Source organism: Myotis brandtii, unplaced genomic scaffold (genome assembly GCF_000412655.1).
Source record: "Myotis brandtii unplaced genomic scaffold, ASM41265v1 scaffold530, whole genome shotgun sequence".
NCBI lineage: Eukaryota > Metazoa > Chordata > Mammalia > Chiroptera > Vespertilionidae > Myotis > Myotis brandtii.
Genome location: NW_005369943.1, coordinates 77,514 through 87,160, shown reverse-complemented (window position 1 = coordinate 87,160; position 9,647 = coordinate 77,514). Strand labels below are relative to the sequence as shown.

The window sequence follows — 9,647 nt, the reverse complement described above, 5'->3', positions numbered from 1 at the left end:
GGGGGGGGAGGGGGGGGGGCCCAGGCCAGCGGGGGGGGGGCAGTTAGGGGCAATCAGGCAGGCAGGCAGGCAGTTCGGGGTGACCCAGCTGGCAGGGGGGGCAGTTAGGGGTGATCAGGCAGGAGCCAGTGGTCCCGAATTGTGAGAGGGATGTCCGAGGGGTCCCAGATTGCAGAGGGTGCAGGCTGGGCTGAGGGGATTCCCCCCCCGCCACCCGTGCACAAATATCATGCAGCGGGCCTCTAGAATAACCATATGTATGTATAACTTTCATGAAAAAATTTTAAATGTATAAATATATGCCATTAGAATATCTTAAAAATTAATTTTATAACTAAGAGGTGAATAATTAATACTAGATAAATTAAAAAGAAAACAAAAAAGTCACAAATGAAATGCAAAAACTGCCCTAACCGGTCTGGCTCAGTGGATAGAGCGTCAGCCTGCGGACTCTAGGGTCCCAGGTTCAATTCTGATCAGGGGCATGTACCTTGGTTGCGGGCACATCCCCAGTGGGGAGTGTGCAGGAGGTGGCTGATCGATGTTTCTCTCTCATCGATGTTTCTGGCTCTCTATCCCTCTCCCTTCCTCTCTGTAAAAAATCAATAAAAAATATATTAAAAAAAAAAAAAAGAAATGCAAAAACTGATTTTCTGACTTGGTATTGAGAGAAAAGAAAGAAGATTCATGTAGGTGGATTTTCAGGTCTGATGTCCATAAACAACGTATTCTGTGCTTAACCAGGTAATTTTGATAGTGCAATTTAAATATAACTTACATGATCCAGTCTCTTCTTTTTTATGGGTTGATCATCATTAAATTCATCTTCCTCATTTGTGTCTGTAGAAGAAGATAACTTTCTTTTCCTGGGTCCACCACCTTTTAGAACAGAAAAGAACACTCAAAATGTGTACAGATAAGTATAACAATCATTAATGCAAAAGTGTTATCATAAGGAATACATTTGTAGATTGTCCTCTTAACATCAGGTCCAATGTTGTTTCTTTGGCATGTCTACTCAACAAATATCAATAGAATTGAAGGAAAAGTGAACAGAGACTCCAATCTTTCAAAAGTAGAAATCACTGTAATAATGTATTTGTAAACCATCATATTTAATGCTAAAAATATACATTACTAAATTGACGAGTAATTCTTCACTGCAATATTGGGAGAAGGGTTTCTCCTCAGTGACTTAGTGTTCATCGGTAAGAAAAAGTTGAGTCCCATCAGTGTAGCTTATCTGAATAGCATCACTGACATCAATAATTGTATACTATGTACCAGGCTTTGCAGAGGACTTTTATACTAGTAAACTGTTGCTTCATTTACTTTCCAAAACAAACCTACAAACTAGGTAGTACTCTATTTTAACAAATAAGGAGGAACTGAAATAGATACCTCAAGCAATTAATGCTCTTAACCTAAAAATAATAGTAAGACAAGAGTCTAACAATGAAAATCTGCATATTCTGCCAAGACTAAAAGAAAACTAGACTCGCTGTACATGATTTTTAAAAGCTGTCACTTATTTATACTTTGTATACATTGACCTATTTCTTAAATATTTTTCCTTTCAGCGAGCAAATTCCTTAGACATACTACTGTGCTAATATGAAAGCATTTGTTATAATTTCACAAAGGTTTAAGATTTCAATATTAATTATATCAGCATCCTAACTATGCAGTTAGAAATAAAAGCTGTAGAAATATAATATTCAAAATAAATACAAGCTGGACAACTTTTAAGTTGTAAGCCAGAAAATTTTATAATATGGCTGTAACAAAATAATTACATGCTTAAATTTTTTTTCAATTTATTTCATAAAGTAAATGTGCATTATTATATGCCAATTAACTTCTAGCATCCACTTTAAGAAAGGGGAAGTATAACTACCACCTCATTATCACCCATATATTTGTTGGGGTTAAGCAAACACGATTAGGAATAGTCTAAGTCTGAAAAAAACTTCAAACTAGATCATTTATGCCCTGTCACCAAGACATGTTTCTTTCTTTTCTTTTTTTTTTAAATATATTTTATTGGGTTTTTACAGAGAGGAAGGGAGAGGGATAGAGAGCTAGAAACATCGATCAGCTGCCTCTTGCACACCTCCTACTGGGGAGGTGCCCGCAACCAAGGTACATGCCCTTGACCGGAATCAAACCCGGGACCCCTCAGTCCTCAGGCCGACGCTCTATCCACCGAGCCAAACCAGTTAGGGTTAGACATGTATCTTTACTGAAAGATCAAAAACTTTGTTTTGTCAATAAAGAATTCTTTAGCCTAGCCCTGCCAGTGGCTCATTGGCTGAGGGTTGACCCATGAACCAGGAGGTCAGGGCTCAATTCCTGGTTCAAGGCACATGTCCTGGTTGCGAACTCAATCCCCAGTAGGGGGCGTGTAGGAGGCAGCTGATCCATGATTCTCTCTCATCATTGATGTTTCTATTTCTCTCTCCCTCTCCCTTCCTCTCTCTGAAATCTGAAATCAGTAAAAAAAAAGAAATTTTTAGCCTTATATAATTGTCAATACATCTTTCTTTTTTTTTTTTGGTGGTGGTGGGTGGGGGGTAGGGTTTAATACCATAGCACCAAATCTTTACATGTATATAAAATGGCTAAAGGCAAGAATGTGCAATTAAATGTGGGAGAAAATGCAAAACTACATTTTTTGTACAAAAGGTTACATAACAGCACATAATGCTTAGTTACCTATCTCTCAACCTATGCTATTTATAATTATTAATTAGAAATTTAATATGCTATACTATCAATTTCAAATTATGTTTCATACATTCTTATCTTTTATTGGGAGTACCCATCACCAATTTCAAGGGGGAAAAAATTAGATGTTCCACATACCCCAGATAAAAATAAATTTCATGTAAATTCAATATTTAAAAACAAAAGATGAAACAGAAAAAAAAATATGGACAAAGAACACAAATAGGCAGTTCAACAGAAAAAAAAAACAAAACAAAAAGAGGCTCAACTTAAGTAATAATTTTTTGTTCATCCTAAGATTAAAAAGAGTAGTAAATGGACACAGGGCAAATAGTACGAATTGATGAATTGTAACAAACTTTCTGGAAGGCAATCTAAAAAATACATCTCTGAATTTTAGCTTTGTATAGCTTTTAGTCCAACAATTCCTTTTCCAGGTATTCTTTCCACAGATCTGATGGAAATGTCTGCTTAGGCATATACACAAAAATGTTACCAAAATGTCTTAATGCCCAAGATATTACACAAATTAGGATACACACATATGCCACTATTATAAAAAGAGGCAGATATTTAAAGTAACATGGAAAGATGTCTCTAATAAATGAAAATGTTACAAAACAGCAGATATAATAGGATGATACATAAAAATGTTTTGCCTATTCTCATACATATAGAGAAGTGGAAAAAATAGCTAGGGAAACTCCTGACCATATGAGTAAGTTCATATTGGTACCTTTTTAAAAAAAGTAAAAATTTTGGATACTAATTTTTTGTAACTTAGTATTTATAAATAAAAACATTCAGAAAGCAATGTATAAAATACACCCTTATTGCTTAATATGCAAGTTGATATTTTCTATAAAAGATAAATTTATTGTAAAACTTATGTCCAACATCATGACTTGTGGAACTGTCCAAGATCTCTTACAGGTATTTTAAAAAGCCTTTTGTTGAAAATTGTCCAAATATACCCAAAATAATTTCCCATCTTAATGATTTCATATATTGAAGATTATCTTATCTTGGCAAGACAAAGCCACCATACCTACAAAATGCATAGTACTAAAGATGAAGATGACTGATATGACTATCTAGTCCTTTCCAAGATGAAGTATGGAAGTTTACTTAAGAAGCAAGAAAACCCCAATTCCTTCTTTCCATGTAATTTGCCACTTGACTTAAATCAATTGGTTGCCTCCCCTAAACTCCCGACTGGGGATCAATGTGCCGTAACTGGGAATCAAACCAGTATCCTTTTGATGATGCTCCATCCAACTGAGCCAACAAAGAAATTCTGGCCCAGCCGGTGTGGCTCAGTGGTTGAGCATCGACCTATGAAGCAGGAGTTCACGGTTCTTATTCCTGGTCAGGGCACATGCCCGGGTTGTTGGCTCGATCCCCAGTGTGGGGTGTGCAGGAGGCAGCCAATCAATGATTCTCTCATCATTGATGTTTTTTATCTCTCTCTCCCTCTCCCTTACTCTCTGAAATCAATAAAACGTATATTTTTAAAAAAAAGAAATTCTGGAGCTGAAGAACTCAATAATGCAATAAATGAGATTAAGAATAATTTAGAGAACGGCCAGCATGGCTCAGTGGTTGAGCATCAACCTATGAACCAGGAGGTCACAAACCCGGTCAGGTCACATGCCCAAGTTGTGGGCTCAATCCCCGGTTCCCTGGTGGGGGGTATGCAGGAGGCAGCCAATCGATGATTCACGTAATTGATATTTCTGTCTCTCTCCTCCCCCTCCCTTCCTCTCTGAAATCAATAAAAATATTTTTAAAAACACACACACACACACACACACATACACACACACACAAATCCTCTCATAAACCAAAAGTCAAGGACAAGATAGCTTCCCTAGTGTGAATTCTACCATTCAAATAAGATATAATATCTATTCTTCTAAAATTCCCAAAAAGTTAAAAAGGGAATATTTTCTAACTCATTTTATGAGACCAACATTACCCTGATACCAAGACCTGGCAGGAACAACAACCACACAAAAAATATCACTAATGAACATAGATGCAAAAATCCTAAACAATACTAGCAAACTGAATACAATAAGGTATTAAAAAGATAATACATCACAACCAAATGGGTTCTTTCCACAAGGATGGTTCAACGTGTGCAAAATCAAGGTGATACACTACATTATCAAAATAAAAGATAAAAATCATATAATCATTAACAGATGCAGAATAAGTGTTTGATAAGATATGACATCCATTTATGATTAAAACACTCAATAAAATGAGTACAGAAGGAAAGTACCTCAATATAATAAAGGCTACAAGACAAACCCTCAGATAATATCACACTCAATGGTGAAAAACTGAAAGTTTTTCCTATAAGATTAGGAACAAAACAAGGATGCCCATTCTCGCCACTGTTACTCAACCTTGTACTGGGAGTCCTAGTCAGAGCAATCAGGCAAGAGAAAGAAAGAAAGGGCATCAAACTGGAAATGAAGAAGTAGACTCACTTTTTGCAGATGACATAATATAGAAAACCTAAAAGACTCCACCAAGACTTAGAAACAATAAATACAGTAAAATTGCAGGATGCAAAATCAATGCATAAAAATCTGCGGCATTCCACCCTGGCCGATGTGGTGTTTGTTGGAGCGTCATCCCATACATCAAAATCAAAAGATGGTGGGTTTGATTTCCTGGTCAGGGCACATACCCGAGTTGTGGGTTTGATCCCCAGATGAACACATGTGGGAGGCAGCCAACTGATGTTTCTTTCTCTCTCTCTTTTCCTCCCTCCCTCCCTCCCTCTGGAATCAATAAAAGAAATTTTTTTAATTAAAACAAATTTTAAATCTGCTGTGTTCCTATGTACTAACAGTGAAATTTCAGAAAAATAAAGAAAACAATCTCATTTGTAATTGCAACGAAAAGGCTAATATACTTAGTAATAAACTTAACAGAGGAAGTAAAGGACCTATACACTGAAAACTACAAGACAGTTTGAAAGAAATTAAAAAAAAAACAACAAAGGAAAGATATTCCATGTTCATGGATTGAAAAAAATCAACATAGTTAAAATGGCCTTATTGCCTAAAGCAGTGATGGCGAACCTATGACACGCGTGTCAGAGGTGACACGCGAACTCATTTTTTTGGTTGATTTTTCTTTGTTAAATGGCATTTAAATATATAAAATAAATATCAAAAATTTAAGTCTTTGTTTTACTATGGCTGCAAATATCAAAAAATTTCTATATGTGACACGGCACCAGAGTTAAGTTAGGGTTTTTCAAAATGCTGACACGTCGAGCTCAAAAGGTTTGCCATCACTGGCCTAAAGCAATATACAGATTTAATGCAATCCCCATAAAAAACCCAAAGGCATTTTTCAAAGAAATAGATAAAAAAAAAAACCCCATCAAATTTGTAAGGAACCATACAAGACCCCAAACGGCCAAAGCAATCCCGAGGGGGGAAAAACAAAGCTGGAGGTATCACATTTCCTTGATTTCAAATTATACTACAAAACAGTAAGATATTGACAGAAAAATAGACACACACACCAATGGAAGAGAACTGAGAGCCCAGAAATAAACTCACACATACATGAGCAACTGATTTTTTACAAAGGTGCCAAAAACATACCATGGTAAAAGGAAATACCTTCAATAAATGGTATTGGAAAATTTGAAAAGCCACATGCAAAAAAATTAAACTAGATTTCTGACACTGTTCACAAAAGTTAACTCAAAATGAATTAAAAACAAATATAAGATCTGAAAAAAATAAAATATATGGAAAAAAGCATAGGTACATAAATACTAAACTTAATGGATCTTCATCTCAGAGGTTTTTATGAACTTGACCTCAAAGGCAAAAGAAATAAAAGCAAAAATAAATGAATGGATTGTGTTGAATTAAAAAACTGCACAGTATGAGAAACTGTTAACAACAACAAAAAAGGCAATCAATGAATGGGAGAAGGTATTCCCTAATGATACCTTCAATAAAGGGCTAATATCCAAAATATATAAAAACTATTATAATTCAACAACAAAAAAACAAACAATCCAATTAAAAAATGGACAGAGGTGCTGAACAGACACTTTTCCCAGAAGACATACAATGGCCAACAGATATATGTAAAGGTGCACAAATTCACTAGTTATAAGGGAAATGCACATCAAAACCACAATGAGTTAATACCTCATACCTGTTAAAATAGCTATTATCAACATGACAAGAAATAACAAGTGTTAGAGAGGATGTAAAAGAACCTTCATATATTGCTAGTGGGAATGTAAATTGGTATTGCCACTATGAACAACATTATGAAAGTTCTTAAAAAAAAATTAAGAATAGAGCTACTATATGACCCAGCAATCCCTCTTCTGGTAATCTACCTGAAAAGTTTGAAAACATTTATTTGTAAAGACATATGTACCTCTATGTTAACTACAGCATTATTCACAGTGGCCAAGACATGGAAACAACCTGAGTATTGTTTGTTGATTGGATAAAGATGATATGGTACATATATACAGTGGACTACTACTCAGCCATAAAAGGGATTGGAGCCAAAACCAGTTTGGCTCAGTGGATAGAGCGTCGGCCTGCGGACTGAAAGGTCCCAGGTTCGATTCTGGTCAAGGGCATGTACCTTGGTTGCAGGCACATCCCCAGTAGGAGATGTGCAGGAGGCAGCTGATCGATGTTTCTCTCTCATCGATGTTTCTAACTCTCTATCTCTCTCCCTTCCTCTCTGTAAAAAATCAATAAAATATATTTAAAAAAAAAAAAAGGGATTGGATACTGCCATTTGTGACAACATGAATAGATCTTGAGGGTATCATGCTAAGTAAAGTAAGTCAGTGAAAAAGGACAAGAACCGTATGATTTTACTTACATGTGGAATATAAAGTAGAAAGTAACAAATGAACAAACAAAACAAACTCATAAACACAGACAATAGTATGGTCGTTACCAGAGGGTAAAGGGGGTCAATATATGGTGATCAAAGGAGACAAGATTTTGGGTGGTAAGCAGTATACAGAATTGTACAGGTCCTATATAATGTTAACAAGTGTTCCCTAATAAATTTAAAAAATGCAAACCAGTACTATAATTACATTCATAACCTCCTGTATGTGTGTTGTATAATGGTATGTATAAGCAATGTAAAAGCTGAAAATTATACAAAGCAAATTTAAGAGTGGTTAATGAAGTACGGGTTTGCTTTCCTTCCTTACTTTTTGGTAGTAAGATTACAAGTTATTTTTACCTGTTTGATATGTACAAGTTAAAAAAAATCAAGATGGCATTTACTTAAAAAATTGCTTTTATATTGCAAGCTCCTTTAAATGCATTTATTTTGTATCCCAAGACTGGAACTTAGCATAAGTATTTACTAAATGAAGGAATGATGATTTCCAGCTAGGACTTCCCACAAGACATTATGTTCCTACTGACTCAGATTTGTAGACCTGTGAATAAAACCACAATGCAATTAGAAAGGATACTTAAGAAAAAATTATGTATCTTCCAAAACTTCATTGTTATGAAATCTGATCTGTAGAAAACAAGCAAAATTACCAATGGAAAGCTGCCCCCCCCTTTTTTTGGGGGGGGGGGGGGAAGAAGGGGAGAGAATCAATCTAGAAAACTGGGTTCCGAAATAGCTGTATGAATGGGTAAGTCACTTAACCTTAAGATTCAGTTTCTTCATCTAAAAATGATGAAGTTACTAATATCTCATAAGTATCCTATAAGAATTCATGTAGGAACTTGGTAAATTATAGAGCAACTAGAGACCAGATGCAAGAAATTCATGAAAGGGTAGGCCTTTGCAGCCCTGGCCGCCTTGGCCGCTGCCTCGCAGCTGGCTTCATCCAGGTCATTCGGACGGTCATTCCGCTGTTCAGCCGTTTGGTCAATTTGCATATTACACTTTTATTATTATAGATATTAAAAATGAAAAGATTCTTATGTAATAAGTCAATATAGTGTGAAACTAAGTCAGGCATACCTGCATCACCAAACATCAGCAAGGCAGCAGCAATTGCTCCATCCATTGTGCTGGTTGATTCAATCAACTAACAGAATGAGAAAATATTAATATTTTAAAAAGAGCACTAAGAATTGCTTCATTTATCAAAATATTAAAGAACAAATTTATTAAATATATATAAAGTCGGGAAATATGTATGTCATAGTTTTAAATTCATTAAATCCTATGATAAATTTTCAGGCAACCTGGTTTATCGAAAAGTCTGAACTTATCTAAGCATATCTTTTTTTTATATATATATTTTATTGATTTTTTTACAGAGAGGAAGGGAGAGGGATAGAGAGTTAGAAACATCAATGAGAGAGAAACATCGACCAGCTGCCTCCTGCACACCCTCTACTGGAGATGTGCACGCAACCTAGGTACATGCCTTTGACCAGAATCGAACCTGGGACCTTTCAGTCCGCAGGCCAAAGCTCTATCCTCTGAGCCAAACTGGTTAGGGTTATCTAAGCATATCTTAAAATGTATCAAATTCACTCATCACTGCAAAGGAAAAATTAAAATATAGTCAAATATGTACAGCATAGTCAAGGCTTTTGTTAATTATAAAATTGTGCACTGGAGCCTTAAAAACTTTCTATTTACATTTCCAGGCCCTGAGGAGGGTGCGGGGAAAGGATAAGAGAAAGTAGGGAGAGGGGGAGACCAACAGACATTTATATTATTCCTTTTCAACTAACATTTAGCAGTGGACACTGACATATTATAATTATGCAATTATTTTTTTAAAATCTAATACTTCCTAGATGAGTTGGATAAAGGGTTCTTTTGATTTTTACTCTACCTCTGAATTGGTTGAATTTGTTCAAGAACATATTCATATATTACTTATGTAATAAACATCTTCAATATATTTTCACACT

At 35.5% G+C, this 9,647-nt stretch overlaps 1 protein-coding gene across 4 annotated transcripts in view; it reads right to left on the bottom strand.

Moving 5' to 3' along the window:
* Positions 1-9,647, bottom strand: part of SMARCAD1 (SWI/SNF-related, matrix-associated actin-dependent regulator of chromatin, subfamily a, containing DEAD/H box 1) — an 86,188-nt gene that overhangs the window by 54,956 nt on the left and 21,585 nt on the right. For 3 of the 4 annotated variants that reach the window (XM_005877781.2, XM_014549009.1, XM_005877783.2), the window contains exons 5-6: positions 8,740-8,806; positions 779-879 (exon numbers count right to left, since the gene is read on the bottom strand). In XM_005877781.2, coding sequence (XP_005877843.1) covers positions 779-879; positions 8,740-8,806 — 168 coding nt within the window. Of the gene's footprint in view, positions 1-778; positions 880-8,084; positions 8,185-8,739; positions 8,807-9,647 lie in introns of those variants that run through there. The other variant, XM_014549010.1, reaches the window with a different exon arrangement.